Below are 25,633 nucleotides of genomic sequence, written 5' to 3'. Positions count from 1 at the left end.
GTACATTAAAAGCTAAAATCAATATTTTTTATGCTACAAGTGAATTAAAAATCTCTGGAAGTAAGTAAATGTCCAATTTTGGCCAATGAATATTCAAAATCAGCCTGTAGGGATGAACTGATGTTGAAATTCTGTCTGATACCAATAATTATTTTTAGGTTGTAGCTGATAAATGATATGATAAACTATTAATACACTAGACAAATTTAAAATAGACAGGAACAAATAAATATTTAAAAACCACCAATATCGTCTGATATGCTGCCTATATATTGTGCATCCCTACAAACAACAACCCTGAATCAACAACAATTTTTTTCACATTTTTTTTTGGAAAACACATAAAGTCTATCTAATATCTAATGCTTTGTCATAATGTGGTTCAGTTTAATTGAGTCGAGTTTTCACTCTCACAGGGTTGTATCCAAACCAAAGAAGTTTGAAGAGCACTATAAGATGGCACAGCTTTTGGCCAGTGTTCCTCAAACAGGTGAGTTAAACCCTGAGCACCGCAGCCGTCACTTTCGGACACACAGACGGGCGGCTCGACCTCATCCCATTGACAGCTTGTCAGGTTTAAGGCAGCTTTTTACCATTGCATAACATCGCACCGTCTCGCAGAACCGCACATGTGATTTCATGCTCATCAGCGAGATAGATTTCATTAAACTGATGACAATTAATTCTGTCAACTGGTTAATCTGTTTACGTAACACGGCCTGGAAGGAAACACACTGGACAACATGGGCACATTTACAGCAGAATCAAACACATCTGGCACATCAAAACGCTGATTCAGCAGAGACAATATTGAGGGGGCGCTTTTACAACATGTTTAAAAGCTCAGCGTAAATAAAAACGAGCAATAAGATGATTCATTCGCCGTGTAACAGTGATACACGCACTGATTTTATTTCTGTAATATTATTTCTATAGTTTTGATAAGCGTGCTACTGGAGTCACGCTCAGTATACTTCCAGGACTCCTTCTTATTTTCACTAATGAAATTGTCTCCCTGAGGAGTGTGTGTCCATCCATGTGTGTCCCATAGGCCTGATTTCCTCTGCTCTGTTCTTCAGAACAAAGTGACATCTTGTGCACAAGCAAGCAGAAACCACCCACAATTGTTTTATCTATATTAATACCTCCTGTGGGATTCATTTCATGTTTTCAAGAACAAATTAAATTGATTAGAGTTGAATGCATTGATTAAATAGAGTGGCATGGTATTGTTTAATATGTCTGAAATTTTTAGTAGGTTCTACACTTCTTTAAAATTAATTAGTTGCTTGTGCACAGCAGCACTTTTTGGTGAATCTCGTGAAAGCCTGTCAAAAAATGTCTGGGTCATATTTTGTTTTATTTTAAGAAAAGAAAATCAATTATATTTTGCAAGGAAATATGATTTTTTTTTGGCATTTTCATGACAGTTACGTTTGAAAATAATTGTCAGTTTTTAACACTAATAATAATAAATGTTTCTTACATTTCAAAATCTATAAAATAAAATAAAAATGGTTGTTTTAAATAATGTAACACTATTTCACAGTATTACTGTTTTAATATATCTTTGATCAAAGAAATGCAGCTTTGGTCAGCATTAAAAAAAACAATAAAATGTATTTGTGATTTATGTGAAATGTACATTTATGCTGATGTTGTTTGGTCCCAATATTTCTTTCCCTTAAATTTTACAGTAATTTTGTTGTTCTTTAGGCAAAATGTAGATCCATTTTCAATTATATAAAAAGGATGCATTAAATTGATCAGAAATGGCAGTAAAGACATTTATAATGCTGTTCTTTAATCACCGTAATCATGTAATGTCTCTCTTGTAGGTGATTTCGACCTGGAAAAGGTGAAAGAATCAGTGTATTTCTTCAGCTGAGGAGCGTACCGTGAGCTGACGGACAGCTTTCATCAGGAGGCTGAGAGCCCTCCACAGACCTCATCAAAACAGATTGCTGCTTTTTACTACATCGAAAAGTGTGCGTGACTGAGACTGGATTGGTTGATCTGGTAGATAAGTGAGTGTGCGTGAGCGAGTTTGTGTGTGTGTCTGTCTTGTCATATTATCATAAAGACATCACTTAAGCACTGAAGCAGAGTTCTGGCAGAGGCGAACAGCAGGAGTCGCCCTTGTGTGCGGGTGCGAGAGCGTGGATCTCCTCTCGGTATGGAGTGAGAACGCTGTCTCGGCGGGGCTCTGATCCGCTCCTTCACTCCTGAGTGCTAACGCGGGGCTGATTAACCACATGATTCTGGCTCTCATCGATTTCAAGGCAGCCCCGTCTGAAAGGCCCTCTCTGACATTTCCACTTGGACATGATTTACTCCCAGCATCCCCCCACAGCTGGCGGCTCTCACATTCACAGCCAGCAAAGAAACGTGAGGATATTTATGATAATAGAGCACCTTTAGGAGTATTTTGGGAAAACTTTGGATGACATGTGACCTTGTGCCGTCCTTTTTTTAAGGACTCGAGAGTGCTTAAATGACTGTGTTTTATGATCAAAGACGTTTTGATCAGTTGGGTGCTTGTCGGAGAATGTACACATGGCATTCGGCGAGAAATAAAGTCGATATTTTTACACTCTGGGTCTGCGAAAGGTTAATTGTTATTGAAATTTCAAGACCCAGTAGCTTGCTTCAGCAGCTTTCTTTTGAATTTTGAAAGCGTTTTATTACAAAGGGCAATGAGAAACAAAACCAATCCAATGCAAGGCTACACTTGATTACATGAGAATCGACGTCAACAGACCTGCTCATTTCCTGACATCTCGAACAACCTCTGCGTGGGAAGTTGCCCTTACAATAATAATAGCTCATGGGCTTAAAGCTGTTTGCCGCCACATAATGTTTTAAGACACTTAGCGGCCAATGTTTCCTCAATTTACAGGAGAAAGAAATTCAATTTTAGCCGAGTTGAGTTTGCAGTGCGATCAGATAAACACGTTTTTGAACAGCACAGCCACCAGTGTAATGCAATTCACAAAAAAGTGACTCTTATGAAGTAAATCTTTTAAATAAAACTCTCAGAAGAAACTAATAAATTATTTAATATGTCAGTGTTACAGAATCATCTGATTTGTCGATACATTGAACCGCCAGTCAATTCTTGCAAAACATGTTTTGTGTACTTACCAGAGTTGTGTTTGCAGTGCGATTTAGATAAACATGTCTTTCTGCAGCACAACCACCAGTGTAATGTAATTTCACGAACAAGTGACTCTTAAAAATTGATTCTCTTAATGAATTGCTAAATAAGACTGAACCACTGAACCACAAGTAATATGATTCACAATGCACATTGTTCTACAGCACAACCCAGCAGGCACAGGACGTCAATATAACGCCAGGTTGACGTCGGACAGACGTTGCATTTTGGTTGAGAATGAATATCGGGTTACGTCAATATTTGGCGCTAATTTGACATTGACTTAATGTTGGATTTTGGTTACATAACCTAAATGTCAGCTGACGTCGGTATTGGACATCAAATTAATATTGACATTATAGACGTTGAATTGACATTGAATTTTGGTCACCAGACTTCGCAACTGAAATTTAACCAAATGTCAATGGCTTATGACATTGTGTGCCTGCTGGGAACCACCAGAGTAATGTGATCTACGATTCACTCAAAAATATTCACAAACCCTGTCTGAAGTTTTTAAACTCTTAGCTAAATTTAGAAAGAAATCCTTAAAAATGTTAAAATCCTTAGCGGAACGAATCACTATCTGTCAGAGCAGTGATGAATCATCCTATTCTCCGATTCACTGAACTGCAAATCATTTCTTGCTTTACTTGAAATGAAGCAAGAAATGTTTTGTGTACTTAACCGAGTTGAGTTTGACTCTTATGAACTGATTCGTTTAATGAATCGCTCAAAAAGAACACTCGGGTTCAATTTACTGCTAATCAGAGTTGAATTTTTATTTTAATTCAGATAAATGTCTTTCTAAAGCACAATTACCAGTGTGATATAATTCTCAAACAAGTGACTCGGATGAACTGATTCTATTGATGAATCACTCAAAACTGTTTGAATCATTTAAACAGAATCCTTAGCTGAATCCATCCAGTACTGAATCATCTAAATCACTGAACCATTCTCGTCATTATCCAGATTTCACTGCAAAAGAATGAAGATTGCTCTCGAATCTAGTGATTGGATGAAACTCTCCACTTAATCATTCAAAAGATGTCTGAGAAGTCACTTAAAGCAATGACCAACAAAAGGAGTGTAATTTTCTTAAAGACGCGGCACTTTTATAATCATGTAAATCACTTTGCTAAACCATCATTGTGGACTACTGCATATAAATTGATGAATGAATGCATAATAGCCTACAATTTTATGCAACAGATATTTGCATGTATTGGAAGAACCACATTTGAAGCGGTTTTAAAATGACCTATTTTTCTAATGAAGTAAACTTCATATTTCTGTTGCCACTTTTTGACGCTTGCTGCCATGCCCAACAGCATCCTACAATAAAATCAAAGCTTTTTGCTTTATTAGGTACCTGTAATAGGGCTAAAATAGACAACTTTCCCTTATAAGACACGCATGAAGGGACATGAGACGAGCAGATATATTTTAGCCCAATGACTGAAATGATCATCTCAGATGTTATGACTAAATTAGAGATAAAAGCCAGCTAGTCTTAGATGCAGTCATTTAGATGAATTCATTCATATCTCCCAGTTGATGTGGTTACTTCTTCTGATCCTTATGTCCCAAACATTACTAATGGAACTGAAAGATGACTGCATGCCAGGAAAAAAAAAGAAAAAAAATTGTAATGCACTTCAGAATTGTGGGTTGTTTTCTTGGAATTTAAATTGTATGTATATATTATGCATTTCAAATGCATAATGTTTTTATTACTGTTTCTCTGTTTACATTTTTTTTTTTTTCTTCATTTTTGCCAAAAAATTATTTTTCTAGTTTTTACTTTTTTTCTAATGCAAACATTTTTTGTGTGCTCAACAGTGGATTGATTGAAGTTGTCAGAGATGCCTTCTGAGGGAAAGATGCCTCTCAAGGGTTCACCATGTCGCATCTTGAGTAGACTGACCACAAGTTGAACATGCTGACACACTGTCAGCTCAGAGAAAGTTCAAGAGAGGAACTTACATACAGGAGCACTTAGCAAAAGTCTAAAGTTTTCTTCTTTTATGGTGGCTTGTTTGACAAATGCAAAATTGTGTTGAAACCTTAATAACTGTCAGCTTAGACATCAGACAGGCTCTCAGGGGAAAGTATGACTGCAAAAACACAACGGGTACTTGGGCAAACATTTTTTAAATGAGATTTGCACATTTTTGTGGAAGATTATAGCTTGTGACGAGAGATGGTGCTGTGGTTTACTTCCATTTAGAATCAAAAAGCAAATAAAATTGCATTACAGATATGCTGGACCGAACATCATAGACCTGATTTAATGAACTCAATTAAGTTAAATTAAACAGTAAGTAAATTTGACCCTGGGCCCATCATTAAACCCCTTTATTTCATGCAAAGCTGCAAAACAACCTCAGGCTCTTGTAACATCCTAATTAATGGAACACTTTAAGTAGCTTCATCACACAATGTTTTGAAAGTTTATTCAAACAAAACCACAGAACCTCTGCTAAAAACATGGCCCTTTAATCAATATAGTCATGAAAAAATAACCACAGATGGTATGGATAAATAATGATAAATCCAATGTATGCAGAGTTCTAAAAGTTAAGACAAAAGTTTCCTCATAAAACCTTTTTTTCTTTACCATAATTCATAGTATAACTTAGTGGTACTTTGTGGAACGTGTGTATTGTTAATGATAACTCCAACTGAGACAAATATTATTTTCTTATGGACACATTGTAAACTTTATTGCTTGAAATATTACTTAGAATTTGGCAAAAAAGTAACACTTGGCATATATTGAATAAAATCAACATCTGTTTTTGGTGCAACATAAAACTGAGGATATCATTAAAAGCAGCTATAAGGGTTTTTTTTTTTTAATCAGCTTATGGGACGGCACTGGTTTGTGCACAGAAAAGTCCACATGGAATCATTTAACGGTCTGTTTTTACAAGGGAAATACATTATGATTCTATTCAAAGTCATCAGAAATGAACTTTACACCCTGCATAGAAACAGTCTGATGCTATTTGCAACCATCTGCCCATTTTGTTCTTTTTTAGAAGTCATAAACGATCAATTCACACTTGGCTTTGTCTCCAGGATGCCAAAAACAAATAGGAGCAGCCTATAGTCTCTTCCAAGCTGTGAAATGATAAGTAACAGCAGAATATAAATAGGTTTTCAAGGATTCAAAGACTGAGAGGACATCAGACCTCATTAGGTAGCCATGGCGAGCGAGTTATTTAGTGCTCCAAAACAACAGATAGTGGAGCGACTCATCGTCGCCTGATGGATCTCGTCACATTTCAGAGGAGGGGTAATCACAGTCAATGTACTTGCTGCATAACCTCACTAGCTTTCTAAAATGTGCAGTCCCCCTCAACTGCTTAGGCTTTTGAGCATTAAGTCATATCCATACGCTTTATTTGTGAGGCAGGAACGATTTCCACAAACAGGACAAAGCCACAATCTTTGAAATAAAGAGTTCATTAATTATTAAATCTGACCTTTGAGAACAAAGCTACTTGAATCCTTTGTAATTAAGACTTAAATGCATTTGAATGCACCAGATAAGGGCAAATGAGTCTCCCTGTCGTTAAACTTCGTACTTCAGCAGCATAATTAGCTTGAAATTTATGTGGTATTCACTCCCATGAACCTTAATTAGGAAACTGTTGATTCATTTAATTGTCCCAATGCTAAATCGAGTGAAATGTGCTCTGTTGTGGGACAGCTAAGAAAAACACACACGTATGGTCACACGCACAGTATTTTTAGTCAAAATCAAGGCAATGAAATTATATTTGTTTTTATCCTTTCATTTCATTTGACACACCCTTACATGTCATCTCATGTTAACATTTTCCTTTGGCCCAACTTTGGTCTGAAGGAATAAGACAAACACATGGACAGCAGTTCCAGTAAGAATACATCCCGTTTCAAAACCGATTTGGGACTCTCGAGCCATTGAATACATTTTTTTTTAATATATATAACAATTCTAATATTGTGCATTATAGGTTAAATATCTATTGTCTAGCCGGTTCATGTTGAGAAGCGGGAAGTAAGCTTCTACATTGTGATCAGAAGCAAACTGCTAAGTACCGGTATTCAGACACATATCAGTTTGCATCGTTTGAACTACAGTATATAAAAGGGAGTGGTACATTTGTATTCTTTGTGAACAGCTACAATAAAGAAAACCATTTCAAAGAGGCAAATTGTGAGGGTGGAAGCTACATTGATGTTTATATCATAGGTAAAATGGAAAAGTTCCAATCGTGGTAAGAATGATACAGACATGTTCATTTTATACTATCAAGTCTCGAGGGTTTGTTTGCCCTTGTGGCCAGTCACACCACATACATTCTGAGAGTAAATTTCAAAGGTGTGACAGGGGGTCGGGAATAGTACTTGGTGAAGGAGAGTCCACACGTTCCTGACCCAGACAGAGCCCACCAACACTATCGTGGTCACAAATTCGACGATAATCTAGATCTAATGTGATGTGGTTCAGTTTCTGGGAGACTGATTATTGAATCCTTCTTGGGCAGTCCTGAATCCAAGCTGGGTCTCATCTGAGGGAGGGAGGCAGGAGGAAATGCACCTACAGACATTTGATGGGGTAGTGCCATTCTTGGTGCGATACTTCCTCTAAGACCAGCAGGGCCTGGGAGGTTCTGAGGGGGACCAATGGAAGTGGATGAGACTCTGGTGGACTGGGGAGGGCTTGGGGCAACTGGCTGCACCATGTCATGGGGTAAGGATGGCTGGGAGGCGGATAGGGCTCGGGAGTCCTGGCTTAGAGTGCTCCTGGGGACTGGTGGTCGATATGTGGGACTGGGGACGTGTTGCTGTACAAGGGATAACTGAGAGCCCGAGGGTGCACCTGGGGGGCTAGAACCATACTGGAACGTTCGACCAGCCATTGCCAGAGGGCTATGGACAGGTGTGCTTGCAAGGGCAGAGGCGAGGGCTAAGGTGGAGTACTGGGAGCCTGGGGGTGTTTGGCTCTGGACCACCTGGAAGCGCCGAACCATGCGGGGAGACTGGACCGCCCCAGAACCCACTAGAGGGTTGCCCATCTGGGGACAGAAGCTCATGGCAACAGCCTGCTGAAGGCTAGCAATAGCAGAACTTGTAGAGGGTTGACTAGAAGTTGCAAATATGTTCCCGTGAGTTGAAGGAGTCATGGACATGGCCCTGGGCCTTTGCATGTCCCCTTGTTTAACCAGTTTAACCATTTCCCGATCATACTTCACAATCTCCTGGATCATCTCGTTCTCACGGTTGTTGAAGACACCAGAGTTAAGATCGTGTTGTACTTTGTGCATCAGGATGGAGTTCTTCTTGCCTGAAAGGTACAGATGATGGTCAGTTATAGTTTTCTTTGTGCACTTTAGAGCCAGCCTTGAACACAAATATCTGTTAACTAGGTAGGAATACTGCAGTGAAGGATGTCTAAGAGTAATATTACCAACAACCAAAATGTTTAATGTCTTATTACAGTGAACCCATTACACTACTCCAATGGTTCTCAATTCCAGTCCTCGCGTACCACCGCTCTGCATATTTTGCATGTCTCTTATTTAACACACCTGATTCAGATAACCAGCTCGTTAGTAGTGAGCTCCATGCATGAACTGTGTTCCGATTGACAGGGTCCCTACAAAGTGTTCTTTGCAACCTACTCCCTGAACACGGGAAATCCATTGAACGGAGAACTGTGACATAAGTGTGACATAATATACTGGAAATAAATACAATTTAAATTCATGTCTTGCACACTTTAATGCCCTCTGAATGGAACATATATGCTCCCTTCAAACTGGACCCTGTTGAAAAAACAGCATATACTGGTTAGGTATATTTTGAAGCATGTCTGCTGGTCTGAGCTGGCTTAAGCTGGTCATGTGCTGGTCCTATGCTGGTCCTAAGCAACTAGCTTCAGCTCAGGACCAGCTTAAACCAGCTCAAACCAGCAGCCGTGCTTCAAAATATACCTAACCCAGCATATGCTGTTTTTTTCAACAGGGGAATCATGGCGGTGTATCCTATGATGTCCACTTCACAGGGCACTTAGTGTCAAATAGAACAAACGTCTGAAGTGATAAGAGATGCATAAAAAATGTGCAGAGCGGTGGTACGCAAGGACCAGAATTGAGAACCACTGCTCTACTCCATTAGGCTCAGTGCATTTAGTAATTGTCAGACACAGTGAAGCACTAGCTCAATTTAAAACAACATAATACACTTAATCTTTGTCTCATTTTCCAGGTGAAGTGATTATATGGTGCTAAAAAGTAATGGAAATTTGCTAGACTTGCACGATGTGGAGAAAGGATAAATTACAGTGGTCGAACAGCCAATTAGTCCAGGGGTGTCGAATCCTCCTCCTGGATCAAGCAAAGTTTAGCTGTATTCCTAATGAAACACATCCGAACCATCAAAAAACCTATCCCCTGGTTTCATATACAAGGCTTAAGCCTAGTCCCAGACTAAAATGTAAATCTGAGCTGTTTCAACTGAAAGGAATTTGCGCTGACTGATCTTAAAATATATCAGTGCCTTTGTTTTGTCTCAAGATGCACAACAGTAATGTTTTTTCTAAGGCATTTTTATAAAAATGACTTAAATGTCCTAATTGAACTATGGCCTAATCCTGGCTTAGTCTAAGCCCTGTCTGTGAAACCAGGCCTAAGTGTGTTGAAACTAAACTCTGCAGAAAAGTGGTCATCCAGGAGGAGGATGGGACAAGGGCCGCTATGGTTTCTGGGCCCCCGAACAGCATATTGGGGGTGTGGGGTGCGTTATGGGTTTGTCCCCCTCATTAGAAATCATGTTTCCTTGTCGGGCCCTTAGAATTGTCCTAACTTTCCCTTCCATTACGGTGCCCCTGGATGGGACACCCTTGAACTAGTTGATTGTTGAGGTTGTCCAGAAAGATGGTCTATCAAGGTAAAAAAAAAAAAATAGTCTAAGAACGTGTCTCAGGATCACTGTTTTATGTTCCAATCCACTGCGCTCCCTCTTGCTGTTTTTGAACTCAAGAGCAGATCTTATTTAAATCGCCTCTAAGAAACGTGTCCATTGGGTAAACCCCAAACCAGCATAATTATGCTGTTTATTTTAAAAAATATGTGGTTTTGCACACCTCTAGTATCCTCTTTTGGTTCAACTGTGTTGACTGAACTTGTTCAGATGGATGTTTGCATTTTACTCAGTGGACTCCTGTAGTTATTTCTGATGACTGCTTTTTCAGACTGATGGGTCAACCAGTTCTCTGTGAACAACAAGCCCCAGAGTCCTGCTGAGATTTCCAGTGAGAGGGAAGCTATAATGTCTGGCACTGGTGTCGTTGTGCTGAGTCACGGCACCGCTAACACTAACTCGCGACATGGCGCGTGCCTATCACCTGCACCCTGCTGCTAGCAAGACAATTTGCAGCTAAAATGACATCCTTTGCACAGCTCCTGCTGGCAGGGCCCCAACATCGCCTTCAATTTTTCTCACCTCCGTCTCCAGTACCACATACAAATAACACTTAGAACTATCACTCGTGGTTTGAGCATGCAATTTCACCAAGCTGTCTTCCATATCCACAGCTACGTGCTGTATATCACGCAATGTGTGGCACAGATTTATGGCATTCATCATGTTTAGAGCTGAGATTTTGTAATGTTGAATAGAGCTGTTCAGTTTGCCGTCCTAAAACCCAGGAGAATTAACATTTTTAGCATTATTAGTATTTTCATGTTGTGGGGAATATCAGAATTTATACGTACAAATAAAGTTACACATTATTCGAAGAGGCTTTTACTTTCTGTTGTACAACATAAAACCGTACATCAAAGGTGAATTTTGAAACCATTGCGAGCTAACAAGGTGTATTGCTATTATGTAGCAACTTATATTTTTTAAGCACATTATGGTTTCAAATTTCACGATTCAGGTATGAATGATTTTTAATTTATGTTTTAAGAACAAAACAGGAAATTCTCTTCAAGTAACCTTATTTCAGAACATATTTATTTAAAAACCCATAGGAAATTACTGAGGGAACCCGTGGCGAATTAGCCTTCTGGTAAGCCTACAAATTGACGTCATGACTGAACCTCTCTATTCCTGTAGTAAATAAACAACTGAGTCACTTCTGATGTTCTTAAAATGAACAGCCAACATTGACGTTGCAGCAGGTCATTGAATGTGAGACTGTGGAAGCGGATGTTCTTCTGCAAAGCATCTGTGGTCTGAACTCTTCCGTAAGCTGAACTGATCATTTATGGAATCTGGCTGCCATGGCAACAGCGGCGAGTGGGGTGGCTGCATGGCCAATATGTAAACAACTGAGGTGGTCATGTGACAGAGTGACATCCGCAGCACACTGACCTTGGGAGATAAGGAAAGAGGATGCTGAGAGGGGTGAGGAGGGCAGGTGGCCTGCCTCTCTTGGCAAATTACGTGTTTATGTGCTCAGGACACAAGCCAAAGATGACAATACAATCGTGTTGAAGACAAACAAATTTTGGAGGGGACTCAAATCTGCCCACAGATGTGACCAATGGATATCCAAACACATGGATTCTGGGCTGTGTACCAGTAATGCCTCTAACCAGGGCCTAAAACTAACTTTTTGCCACACCTGCCAATGGCCGGTGACGTGATCATGTTTTCACGTGACAATGTTTTCAATTTATTCTTTACTTTACTTACTTTTTTTGTCCCTCAAAAACGTTGAGATTCTTGTTCGGTAAACGGAGCAAGCCATCGTGTTACGCCTGTTTCACACATACTCAGTTTGCAGTGTGAATGTGGTGCATATTTTTCCCACACCCATATTAACGGATTAGAGCATGGCTATTGCCTCTAACACAGGTAAATACACCTTTACAAAATACACTGGGGGAGTACTATAGTATTACCATGGTTCTTATAAGCACAATGCTACATATTAATGCTACTGATTTTACTCTCTAGGCGACTTACCTATTCGATCAAGGCGGTCAATGGCTACTGTCTCAAATGCTCTCCTCATCATTGGATACTCCTCCAGTACTTCATTGAAGTTGTCCACGGAGAGCGAGTATAGTCGGCAGTAGGTGTCCGCCCGCACACTGGCGGTTCGTCTTCCACGGGTCAATAGGCAGATCTCTGAAAATTAACAGGACATATCATGGTTGTGGGTGTTGAATATGTCTTAATTGGTTTAATTTGAGTCTTTAGTTCTCGTCAAGCTGGGAGTCCAGCTAAAACCAGCAAACCACCAAAGGCTGGCTGTACTTGGTGTTGTATCTTCTTTAAGATTTATTTTTGGCATTTTTGCCTTTATTATGAAAGGACAGTTTAGAGCTGACAGGAAGGCAAGTGGGAGAGAGAGAGAGGGCATATATTGGGATTCGAACTCGGGACACCTGTAGCGCAACAGTATGCCAGCACGCTGCCCACATGGCTGTTGGCACCGACATGCTGAACCTTCTTAAACCATCCTAATGGTTTGCTGGTCTTGGTTGGTTTTAGATAGGTCTTCAGTACTTGTTAAGCTGGTTGACCAACTAAGACCAGTGAAGGCTGACTAGGCCTGATGGAAAAAAAAAAACTGCCTAAGATGGTTTGCTCATCTTAGCTGGTTTCCCAGCCATGTCAGGCTAGACCGGAATGTTGGTTTTAGTGGTTTCTGGCACTGGTCAGCTGAACACCAACTTGGCCATGCTAGTAGACCAAGTTCAATCATGCAACATTGGTTTAAGCAGCTTTTCTTCAGGAACTTTGGTCTTAGCTACTGTTTAGCTGGTTTGGCTGGTCGGCCAGCTGCTCTCCTAGTCTGACCAGTGGACAAAGGCCAAAAAACCCTCTAAAACCATCCAAAAAGACAGACCCGACCAGCCTGACCATGTGTTCATTTTGGCATGTTGAAACAGGTAATCAAAACATCATTGGAACTAATGTTCTCTTGTGAACAGTATCCCAAACATCAACATAATAATCATCATAATTTAGTTGTATGTCTTTTCTCTTTCTTTTTGAAAGAACACAGCAAAATTTCACCACCACTGGAGCTGAAACCTGAAAATATAACTGTAGAGGACCTGTCAGTTTGCTTTGTCTCCTGACTATGTCTCTTCTTTCTGAGAGGAAGGTCAAACTCAGCATCATGAAGAGGTAAGATCCTATCACTGACTGAAAAGGCTCTATCTACACGCACACACCCAGTCGAAAGGATGCTCAGCATTTGGGATCTGCCCAGTTGAAAATGTGGCCACACTTCAAAGTGAATGTTGGCACAGCTCACTCTCATTGAAGTTGCTGTGGCCCTCATCCCTATAGAGTGGATAAAACTCCACTGAGGATTCAAGTGGATGTTGCCTGTCATAAAAAATCAATAAACATGCATCTTAATAAGGACCTTTGAGACAAAAGACTTAATATTCTGTTCCTTAAACAGTTGTTCAATTAATAATACTGAATATTTAGTCATATTTGGTTGTATTTCAGAACTGTCAACTTTTTAAGCAAACTTAAGTTTTATAAAGAAACGGTCTATAGATTTGCATGACTGCAGGGGTTGAAAAGCATTTGATTCTTCTGTGATTCAGTCAGCATGACTCCATTACAACACACTTCACTGCAGTGTAGAACAGCAGCACTTTGAATGGTGAATTTTCACATTGTTGGCTGTATGGTTTTGCAAACACTGTGTTGGACATTTATTAATATTCGTGTACTGGTAAATCAAAGTGGGCTTTTATCATACCGCAAAAGTGTACCGTCTTTCGTAGGCAAATTGATGTATTGTATAGCTTTTACGATTATTTATTTAAATAAGTATTTTTTGTAAAATAAATAAACAAGATAATTTATTAATCTTACCCTATTTGCAACTGTTGCAAAAAAAAAAGCAATGGGCTTTTTTTTTTTTTTTTTAATTCAATAATCTACCAAAATGTATTTATTTCTTAAAATTAAATTAATATTTTTAAGGAGACTAAAGAATGTGTTCTTTTTCGCACTGGTTATTGTATTTCATTAAAATGTGTAGAATTTAAATTAGTAATTTTGTGGACTTTGCATTTTCCTCTGTTGGTGCAGCTCATTTGGTCTTTGAAGTTTTTCTTTGTTTTTTTGGCAACGTGCCTTTTTCACAAGCTTTTGTAAAGCTGGCACACACAACTTCTTGTTAAATACTGCATGTGACATTCTTTCAAATTCTAGAGCTCAAAAACTGATTAATACACATGAATTGTGTACTAACAAGGGCACTGGTTTGAAAGCTAAATTGATTGAACGATACAACTGAACCAGAACTTATGCACTGTCAAAAAAAGTCAGATTTGTACCTCTAATAATAACCCTGCAAAAACAGCAGTCTGCCAAAAATCACATTTTCACAACATGCCCAGTTTGGGTTGGCATATCCCAGCATGCAAAACTGAGCTGTCAGATCTGTGATGAAGTGCCTCCTTTACCACAAGTGTGGAGATCAAATTTAGCTCCAGTTTACAGTCATTACATTAACAACATGCAATATCACAAACCTCCCTGTATTTCATGGCCCTAAAGAAAACGAAAAGAAATTAACTGAAAGTGCTTGCTACTGAGGATATTCACATATAACTTTAGACGCTGACTATTTATACCTACATGCTCTATTCAGTGCATCATTTATGATATATAAAGCTCCGCCAAGGAGATTAATGATGATTTCTCATTTCTATAAGCTGTTAAGAATCATGTATCCATGTTCCACTCGTATGAACGTAGCCAAATGCAGTTTTAAAAGCCATGTGGTCACGTAAATTGAATACAGTATGTAGCTTATGCTATTAACCGAAAATAATATTAACCGAAAATGGCCATGCTATTTTCAAAGTAACCTAAAGTCATGAGAGACTTTGTTTTTTTCAATGGTTAATGGGTGTAATTTGGTGCAATTCAACTCTAAGGTCCAAGAAAAGTGTATCATAATATAAAAATGCCGTCGTCTGAAAATGACTTTCATTGTATGGACAAAAGCAGTTGAAACATGCTTCAAAATATATGTTATCTTAATATATATTTGGGTGAACTATCCCTTTAAGACCTTAACATGTAAAAAATGCATTGCATTTGAATACTATGAACAGAATTTACTGTGGCATGTTAAAAGCAGTAATGCTGTGATCTATATAGAATACCATGGCAAATCAGTCTGGAATCATGAATAAGCCCCTCTCATTCATGCACTGTAAAAGGTACAGTGTAATTGTTTTTGGCGAGGGAATCTCTGTATTCGTCATTATGAATTGCTCTGCCATTGCTGTTCTGCTCCACTAATTAGGTGATATTAATTGGCCACATTTGTTCTTCATCTGTGGCCCTCCTTCAGTGCCTATGGCTCCTGGTATATTCGCAGCCTCGGTGAACTCTGCTCCTTGCTGCTCCCAGACCGTGCCCTAAAGACTCTGGAAAAAGCATTGTCTTTTTTTCTGGATCACCAACGCAAGCCCCTCAAAGGGGGCAGCATCTTAAATGGGACAAAGCTCGCTGGAGGGAGAAACTAAGGAGTCATGTTCAAATGTCAGTGGTATTTATCACTGTATTCCAGTGCAAGTGAGCTGTTAGGGTTTCAGATGGAGCAACGATATGATTTTAAAGCATTTAAATTTCTATTTTTTTCTTTTAAAGCCTTCAGTTTGAACACAAACCAGTGGAGGCTTTTTATCTTTATCAAAATAGTAAAGGAATGTGAACAGCAGGATTCCAATTGGAACTTTTAAAGTATTTTGTTTTTACATTTATTTATGAATTTACTTTGAAATTGCATTCAAATATATGCTAACAGCAGTTTAGCCTTAAAACATTTGGCTGTAAGTAATTTATAACTTTATTGCAATATAATGGGTTTGATATGATAATGAGTGATATAACTGACTTAAGTGATCTTAGAATTTTCTTTGATTAGGAAATGTAAAAATGTACAATATTATGATAATCAAGTATAATAGTAAAGCTAATACTTTCATCTTTTATTATAATTTCTTCTTGGGCCTTTTACTTTGAAGTTGCATTTTAGGCCGTTTCTCAAACGGGAAGGCTGCATCCTCCGGAGGTCGCATTTGTAGGCTGCATACGTCACAAAGATCTTATTTTAGTATATTAATGGTTATAAATTTGACCATTATTCTTAGTTAAGTGTAAATTGTTGTAATATGCTTTTGACTCGTAAATGTAATGCTCAGTTAACTGAAATAAACCAGGCTTGATGACGTATGCAGCCTACAAATGCGACCTCCGGAGGATGCAGCCTTCCGTTTGAGAAACGGCCTTAAAGGAACACTCCACTTTTTTTGGAAATAGGCTCATTCTCCAACTCCCCCAGAGTTAATAAGTTGAGTTTTACCGTTTTGGAATCCATTCAGCCGATCTCCGGGTCTGGCGATAGCACTTTTAGCATAGCTTAGCATAGATCATTGAATCCGATTAGACCAGTAGCATCGCGTTCAAAATGACCAAAGAGTTTCGATATTTGTCCTATTTAAAACTTGACTCTTCTGTAGTTATATCGTACTAAGACCGGAAAATGAAAAGTTGCGATTTTCTAGGCTGATATGATTAGGAACTATACTCTCATTCCGGCGTAATAATCAAGGAACTTTGCTGCCGTACCATGGCCGCAGCAGGCGCAGTGATATTACGCAGCGCCTGAAAGTAGTCCCCAGCTAGGTAACTAGTTATAATTATAATTTGCACAGTTAATCAATTTGACTGCATGTATTGATATTGTAATTATAATGTTAAAACGGATATGTTTCTGTATGAATAGGATGTTCTTTCTGTGTGTTTCTTACCCCCAAAGTAGGAGCCGTCAGAGAGCTTCATGCCGATATTCCCTTTGGTCAGGATGCTGACTACACCATGCTGAATGAAGTACATCTTCTTGCCGATGGTTCCTTCACGAACGATGTAATCTCCTGGTTGGAAGACCTCGAAGCGCAGTTTAGTTAACATTGCTGTCACAAAGTTGGGATCTGCGTTGGCGAAGAGAGGCATGGATGCCACCAGCTTCCGGCAGTTGAAGTTGACAATTTCCTGGAAATACAGAAGTGAGTTTACTATCAGTTTGAATGCAAGTTATCAGTTGTGTATTGTTTTCTGGTGCTGAATGGTACCTCTCGTAACGGCTCGTTCAGTTCTTCCAAAATGCTTTCCTCGTCGAACATCTTGCCCTGGTATCTGTGTTCATAGTAATCATGGATCTTCTGCCGGAAGTCAGCCGGAAGTTTGTGGAAAGACATGTACTGCTCAACTTGCTTGTACTGAGAAGAAAAAAGGACACAGGATAAGTTATGTTAAGCTGACATTTCAGGACTACTTTTGACCCAAAATTTCCAACCACCAACATGTGGGTTGCCCATTTCAATACTACTTGGCCTCTTTTGTGGAGACGTGATATGCTGACAGGGATCACAGATTAAAGTAAATATTTAAACACCCAGATTTGTTTTTCTGTATGGGCGTTCCTGCGGAAGTTATTTACATTGGATGTCAGAGACTAAAGAGTCTATGATAATATGATGTTCTCAAAGCAGGAAGAGTATGATGAATCGGACAATAAGCTCTATTCATAGCACAGTAGTTAACCTTCTCTGCATCATTATCTGTGTTGTGATGGCTTTCTGGTTTATGTTACAGGAATATACAGTACATTTATTGCATTAAATGGTTTTGGCTATGTATGCTGTGTAGAAATTAGATTACATAAATGATATATTTATGGATAATTCAAAAGCATATCATTGATTCTTAAAACACAGACTTACTGCAGAACAGCCTGTTTTTAATTAACAACATTTATACTCTAAAACTAATAAGAGGTTGATCTCTAGAATATTTTTAACATGCTCCATATGATTAGATTTTTTTTTTTTCCCAAAAATGCATAACTCAGTACACTGTAAAAAGTGATAAGTTGACATAACTTTAAAAAAATCGAGGAAACCCGTTGCCTTAAAATTAAGTACATAATAATTTTTTTTTTTAAATAGTTAAGTGAACTTGACAATTCAATTAACTTATTTTTTTAATTATCATTTACTTAAAAATTTTAAAGCAACGGGTTTCCTCAATTTTTTTAAGTTATGTCAACTTATCACTTTTAACAGTGTATTTAATGTAAATGAAAATATATCTTAAATTAACTTAAGAAAACATTGCATTTATGTCCTGCAAAAAGGAAAAGGTTTGTTTTGTGTCACAACGTGTCATGGATGGATGGATGGATGGGTAGGTCAAGATCTCACATTCCATCAAACACTTATTACCAAGAAAGGAGGCTATTTACAGTATAGGGGTGTGCTAAATTTGAACCTTATTTCAAAAGCAATGTCAAAGGTGAGACAATCTTCGGCAGCCTCTCAGACCTCATATTCCAACAAAACCCAACTACAGCAGGTCATGTGCACACCAGGATAATGACGTGGGGGAAGGGTGATGCTCCATAGTGACCTCCCAGCTGGATGGATGGTGTTGGTGGGAAAAAGCATGTGGATAATGACTCTTGGTATGTGCGCGGTGACATATGCTCTGCTTGACAAGCCTTGGGTCGATTCCTCGAGCTACTAACAGGGTGCAGTCTGTTGCACTTGTTAGTGACAGGTACTGTCTGTTTTACAGGCCATCGTATGGAGGGATTCTGTAAGTATTTTAGCTAATTATTGGTGTTTGTTAAAGAAAGAATCAAAGTTACTATTTGGTCATATTTATGGCTTGGGATTTTTAAAACGCTTTCAATGATTTTTGGACCCCACTGTCATTATACGGACAATAACAGTTCTTCAGAGTGTCGTCTTTTGTATTCCACAGAAGAAAGTAAGTCATACAAATTTGGAACGACATGAGGGTGAGTAAATGACTACAATATGCATTTGTGAGTGAACTATACTATAAAAACATCCTGCGTGCATGCTAAAAACCATAGCAGCGCCTTATTAAATAAACATTTTCTTCACAATATATAAAGAACAGTTATCTTCTCCATTTTTGAATCAAAGATCCCAGAAACCAAGACAATCTAGAACCATTCCAAAATGTTGGCGATAAACCTGGTTCTTAAGTGATTGTACCTTTGCCAGACCAGTGAAAAGGGGTTGAGAAGAAGAAAAGACTTGTACCAATAGATCTCCATGCAGTTGTCATGACATTTGCGGCATATTCTTCAACAGATCTGACAAGATGTTCCACAAAAATTGCTCTCTTTTTTCAGTCTTGAATGATCTGATTAAATAACAATGAGCATATTCTGTGGATAGCATTGATAGTCGCGAAATGAGACAAATGACATCGCTAATCCTCAAAAACATAGCTGAAGGTTTAATAATAAAGCTTACAATTCCTGTCAGATGCAGACCCTATATAAAGCAGATGTGGCATGTGTGTGTTAGCATGCACACTGTTACTCATCATCCCTTTGGTAGTGGGTGGGGAATCATGGGAAATGCAGTGACTGACTTTAGCTCAGGGTGGAAATCCCTATCATAAACCCATTTCATGAAAACCTTTTGTTTCAGTAATCCAGCCCAAATCCTAATCTAATTCAATCTTAATTAATTATGATTGGATAAGGGATTCATACAATCGCACACAACCGAAAGAAACAACCGGGGGGGGTCCCAGCATGCCATTTTTGCTTTCCACTTTGTATTTCTTTCTGCGTGTAGTAATAGCCCAATGCTAATTGCAACAGGCAAATAACTGGGAATAAAACACATCTGTAATGAGCCTAATTTACATGCAAAGGAGGTATGTTAGCACTGAAAACATGAATTATTTGAAATACTGAAGGTTTAAAATGCAATAGTGGTGCAAATCACTGTCTAACATTGACAAAACCATGATTAAACACTCAATATCATAAGAAAGTATCACAAACGCCTGTGTTTACTTGCACACCAACATTTAGCCACCTCCAAATAACAGTGCCCGCTTGTCTCGTCAAGCTCGACAAACTCTGTAATTTACGCTTTGTCCCTTTCGATCAAGGAAGTCTATTTTCTCCTCTCTTTGGTTCATTCAGTCAGCCTTGAAGTAAGACAAGGTGTTAAGCTGAAACGTGAAGACAATTACTTGGACCTTGTTGCAATCACTGTTTGAGTCTGTACAGCCCAGGTCTGTGTATTAGCACTGAAAACACTTCAGGAAAGTTTTAATTGCACCAAGTCTATAGCTCAGGAAACTGTAGTCTGTTTAAACTCAGATACTCAGCTTCTTTTCTTCCCTCTTGATCTTCCTGTGACTCAGCTTCAGTCTGAATAGAAGAATAAATGAAGGAAGCAAGAATGAAAGGTAGGCTGAAAAGTAGAAAGATATGTGGCTGTAACAAAACGGTAAGATAAGCTACACATCTGGTGACCTACACTAAACCTCTGGACAGGTAGGACCTGATCAGATTAACCTGTGTAAGCTTCCTAACAGAAGTCATCAAAGAAGTGATGCAATGTTGCATAATATAGTAGACGTAATCAACTTTGTCCTTCCAATATGGCTGAACTGACATACCGGTATCAAAATCCTTTCAGGAATTTCCATCCTTTGTGGAAACAAGCTATTAATTATGAATTGAATGTTAGCGCAGGTGCTAACTGCATGAAATCCTATCACATTTTCAGGCAGTTCACAGTTTTTTTTTTTTTTCTGTTTAACAGGACAGGCAGTTTATCATCTGTCAGTGACATAAAGGGGTGATATATTTCCCATGACCATCTGCCAAAGCATCAAGGTCATCGTAGTCACCAAGGGGGGGGATGAAAGCCTAAGTCATGTGTACCATATATGAAGCTTTCATTCCATATGGACATTGAGTCTATCAGCAGATACACTTATACCATAGATATCCAATGGCAACTAGGATTATGGTTGTTTATGGTTGGGTAATAACCAACGTGATGCGAGACCCCTACAACCCTGTAGTCACCAACCTTACACAAAGATCAGAACCACTTACAACGGTATGGTTGTAATTCTTCTCTATATTGTTGCCAAAAAGACTAAGAACTGTAATATATTATTCAAATGGTTTCCATACATGATGCTACCAACAGTCAATATGTTTTCTTGTGTACATTTCATGTTGTAGAAAACGCTGTGATCAATATTCTAACATACTGATCTAAGCAGAGACGGCAGTGCGTAATGGTCGATTGATACAGCTCGATCTGTACATCTCAGCAGGCCTGTACGTACAACCACAATTCCCTGGGGTGCAGTGATGTCGAGAGTTGACAGAAACTGATCTGAGACTTGTGTTATTCTACTCCATGCGAGCATTTGTTAGAGGCTGGACCTAAACAGGTGTTTGAAAGTCAGTGTTTAGCAATGTAATGCTTCTTACATAATGGCTAATGTCCCGTTCATCTGTCGTTGTCTGGCAATCCATTGGTTTCTACATAGCAGGGGAGATGGACATGTGATGGGACAACGGGGGATCTACACAGGGACATTGTGCTGTTTGTTCATCAGGTTGCAAAGGCGTGAGAAATGTTTTTGTCTGTAAAGGGATTCTCTACTACACTCAAAAATTTGTTAGCCAAACTTCTGCTAAACTTTCTTTCTTTTTTCATTGCTTTTTGCAATGGCTTTTCTGTGTAAATACATTCCTGCTATTCTAGACATGCAAACACTCGTGACCATCACAGCAATCCCCTTCTTCCTCTCCACCAGTGAGTCCCCTGGATCTAAAATGTGCTCAAAAATCATCTACTTTTTAATGTGTAGTTTGGCACAAAGGAACATCATTACATGTTTATTTTAGATCATGAGGGCAAAACCAGCCTCTTATGGGCCCTTTATCTTATCCAAAGAATGGCTTTTGTTGATATCTTTAGCACGTTCTACTCCCCTCCTGTCATAAAGGCTCTGTTATCTGACGGCAAGCAGCTCTGTTGCTAGTGATTAATGAAGAGGAAAGTCTGCCGCCTGAGGCGAGATTTGATGAGCTCCACCGAAAGTCCCTTTGGGATTCTCCGCATTACATCATTCCTTCAAACGTTGCCATATATGTTTAGAGTAGAATTAAAGTTATGCTCTTAATAAAGACAGGATTACCTTTTAGTACCTCTAAATTTGCTTTATATATGAAACACTACTTCCCATCCCAGCTTGATGTGCAGAAACAACTATAAGTAAGCCATTTGTAGGTGGGCTTTCCAAAGTTTGTAAACTTTTCGGCTCAACCAATGGCCAGAGTGAACTTTGAGCAAACAAAGGAAAGACATGGGATGTGCCAGAAAGAGTGGTAGGACAGATTGAGATCTGTTTCAGAAGTCTTCACGCTCCTCCAGGAGACCCACTCCAACTCTAATCAAACAAACCTGAACCAGTTAAACCAGTTCTTTGGGATTGCTTGAAAATCACAGGCAGGGGTGTTGAAGCAGGTTGGAAATAATCTTTGCAGGACAGTAGGTCTTCAGGAGCATGGTGAAAGACCTCTGGTCTATTTGAAACTGAATTTGATTGCTGATAAACTTTAAGATATGCTTAACTCAGTTCTGTCCATCTAACTGCTGTACCGCAGAAACGTCTGACCCTTTTATCTGACTTGTCTATGTCACTGTCAGATGTAAGAACATGCACGCCTTTTTACTCAGGTGGGTAACACATTTCTTTGAAATAGAGTATCCCAAAACATTATTTTCTTTTAAAGCACATGACAATAACAAAATAAGTATCTATTTTTAGGGAAAAGGACGTTCCAGAAAGGATCTGCTCAATGGAAACAGTGCATAGTTAAGAAGTTTGTGACCAAATTGTTTGTGACGACAAGACACGGGTCGCAGGCAAGAGTTGCAGGTGTAAACAAGCACCAGATGCCGTGATTAGGAATCAAAGAAGACCGAATTACAGCAGTGGGAGGGACTGACAACTGATCAGATGAGAGGGAGACCAGATTGCGGAGAATACCCAGAATCCTCAGCCGTAGGGATAGTTGGCCTGAGCAGTTTCATCCTCTCAAACAGACGATAGGTACCGACTTTGATCTGGCAAGATCAAACAAACGGTGACACATAAGAAGGTCATCTGCAGGTGTTTCAGTGTGTGTGTGTGTGTGTGTGTGTGTGTTTGGAGCATAGTACCCACCTTCTCCTGGTACTGGCGCCGGGAAGAGTCCAGTGACTGTATGAGGGCGGTGGCATGGCCAATGAACATGGCGTAGCAGGTGGCTCCCACGATCATACTCAGCATGGTCAACCAGATATCAGACATACTCTCAGGGGCCTGGCGTCCGTACCCAATACACAGCATATGGCTCATGGCCTTGAACAGGGCAAAGGAGTACAGCTCGCTCCAGGAGTCGTTCTGCAAATTGGGATGTGAGAAAGTGATAAACAGAAAAATAAAGAGAGACTATGATTACTTCATCTGCACTAGATACACTCTGGATGTTAATCCTCAAGTCAAAATATTAGCTAAGGAGGGGTATACCTCTACAAACCCCCCATCAAAGGCATCTTGCCAAGTAGTTTAAATAGCTACGTGCACCATGGACCTGTGATAGATTCATTATTCCATCACTCTGTCTGTGACTTAATGGGACCACGCTGTTTATTGTTCAATTGGGCTCTTGTTATAATGTCTTTGCTCCTCTTGCAAGTATCTGCATAAGACCTCAGCTGCTACGCTAAGGTGCCTCGTCTCTCTCCATAAGTGACTGATTTTTCAGGATTGACCTGATGGGTCCCTGTGAAATGTGGTTACCCTGATTTGCATTCATTTCAAGCAGGGTTTAGACAAGGCTATGAAAATCCCAAATCAAAGTCAAGGAGGCCACGGGTGACTTTGAATGATGAAGCGGGGGAAGAGTTGGAGGTGAAAATGGAAAACGAGGGTGATGTGTAATCAGTGGAATTACTTTGTGGAGATGAGTCGAGAAGTGGCTTACTAGGGTTGGGGTGGAGGAAGCCTCTGTTGAGGCCAGGACGCACCTGGCTGCTATCACCAACTGGCAGGTTGGGTGCAAAGACAGGCTACAGTGCACATGGAGTGCAAGTGTCATGGAGAAATAAGAAATATAAATGTGTTCCCAGACTCAACTACACAGTCCTGAGGCTAAAAAAAAATGTGTTGCTGCAACCCCAACAATCCTGTCAAGTGCAGATGTAAACAAGACAGAGAAGACATCGTCTGGAGCCTAACCCTTTATTTGAGTAACTGCAAGGCTTGGCAGTGTAGAAAGCATGCAGTGTGGGCAGTGTGTCAGGGAGATTTGTTTGCTTGGTTCATGTCTGCTTTCCATCTTCTTTACATGTCTGCCTTCCAAGGCTTCCAGGCATACCCTGAGCAACAATTTTCTTCTGGGTTAACTGGAACATCTTGGTATGCACAGAGACAAACAATTAAACATTGAATGAACACAAACTGCTTAAATTCTACATTATATATTTGAACCCTCCTGACAAATGCATGGAAAAGAAACAAATGTAATTAACACTTCTTTTGTTGATGTTCATTCTTAAATGGATCAGAGTCACACCTTCCGCTACGAGACTGATTTATCTGTTTTTGTATTGCTACATGAACACCAACAAGCTGTAAACACAAAGAGTCACTTGGCAGTGCCATACTTCTCAGAGAGGAGTATGCAAATTAATGCAAGTAAAGATATCGCATAGCCTCAAAACATTCGCCATTCAACACCCCAACACGTGCACTACATTCTGTGGATAAACAGGCATTCACAAATTATTTCCTTCTCCCTGCATTTATGGAGGAATGAAGGAAATGTTTAATGCTGCATAATCAGTTTTAGCAGACATGCATTGTAGCGCTGCTAGCATGATTTGGAATGAGCTAAATGAAACATTAGCACACATTAGAGTATATCTTGTTGAGCAATTGTGTTTTGATTATATTTGCCTAACTAGGGCCCTTAGCACACATTTAACCTAGTGTTACCCACCCACCCCCACTGGCACTGAGATGACCAAACTTTGCTGCTAAGTTGATTTAGCCTAGCACAGTACACTGTTGGGCTTTATTTCTGAGCATAGGATTGTGTCAAGTCTACATTCAGCTGAGGGAAACATGACTGAACTGTGCTAATTAGCTGCAATGCAAAGGTTTCCTTTGGCATTGCTTATCTAGTATTTCTATGTGTAAGAGTAAAGATTTGTATATGGTGGAAGATACAAAAACCCTTGTAGAAAAATGAATGGGAGAAATCATAGTGCTAAATATGTCAGTTGTAAGAATTTAAGTCCTGCCTTTTCAGTTTAAAGAGCCATTTACTTTGTAACAGCTATACTTTACTGCCTCGGAGGACATTACCAAGATGGTCACCAGTGAACTGACCTGCGCTAAAAGGACTTAGGTAAGAGTCCTTCTCTGTGAATGTAGATGAAGACAGGCCATGTTGAGTCCATCTGTATGTGTCTGTGTAGTCTGGGGGATGCTTATCTGAACTTTGAATGGCTTCTCAAGCTTGCAGAGCTCATAAGCAAGACTCTTGAAAAACCCACGTGA

The 25,633-nt window shown here is 39.4% G+C and overlaps 2 protein-coding genes across 4 annotated transcripts in view; one reads left to right on the top strand and one right to left on the bottom strand.

Annotated features, from left to right (window-relative positions):
- Nucleotides 1-2,591, top strand: part of polrmt (polymerase (RNA) mitochondrial (DNA directed)) — a 52,542-nt gene extending 49,951 nt beyond the window's left edge. The window contains 2 exon segments of the mRNA XM_058760096.1: nucleotides 417-490; nucleotides 1,839-2,591. Coding sequence (XP_058616079.1) covers nucleotides 417-490; nucleotides 1,839-1,888 — 124 coding nt within the window. The 3' untranslated portion in view covers nucleotides 1,889-2,591.
- Nucleotides 2,592-2,717: 126 nt separating this feature from the next.
- The window catches only part of hcn2b (hyperpolarization activated cyclic nucleotide-gated potassium channel 2b), a 33,604-nt gene continuing 10,688 nt past the window's right edge, over nucleotides 2,718-25,633 (bottom strand). For 2 of the 3 annotated variants that reach the window (XM_058760097.1, XM_058760099.1), the window contains 5 exons: nucleotides 23,252-23,470; nucleotides 17,290-17,436; nucleotides 16,969-17,209; nucleotides 12,131-12,295; nucleotides 2,718-8,498 (listed from right to left, as the gene is read on the bottom strand). In XM_058760097.1, coding sequence (XP_058616080.1) covers nucleotides 7,618-8,498; nucleotides 12,131-12,295; nucleotides 16,969-17,209; nucleotides 17,290-17,436; nucleotides 23,252-23,470 — 1,653 coding nt within the window. In that variant the 3' untranslated portion in view covers nucleotides 2,718-7,617. The remainder of the gene's footprint in view (nucleotides 8,499-12,130; nucleotides 12,296-16,968; nucleotides 17,210-17,289; nucleotides 17,437-23,251; nucleotides 23,471-25,633) is intronic. The other variant, XM_058760100.1, reaches the window with a different exon arrangement.

This window comes from Onychostoma macrolepis, chromosome 22 (assembly GCF_012432095.1).
Source record: "Onychostoma macrolepis isolate SWU-2019 chromosome 22, ASM1243209v1, whole genome shotgun sequence".
NCBI classification, from domain to species: domain Eukaryota; kingdom Metazoa; phylum Chordata; class Actinopteri; order Cypriniformes; family Cyprinidae; genus Onychostoma; species Onychostoma macrolepis.
The sequence above is the reverse complement of the archived record's forward strand: the minus strand, read 5'-3'. Positions and strand labels throughout refer to the sequence as shown.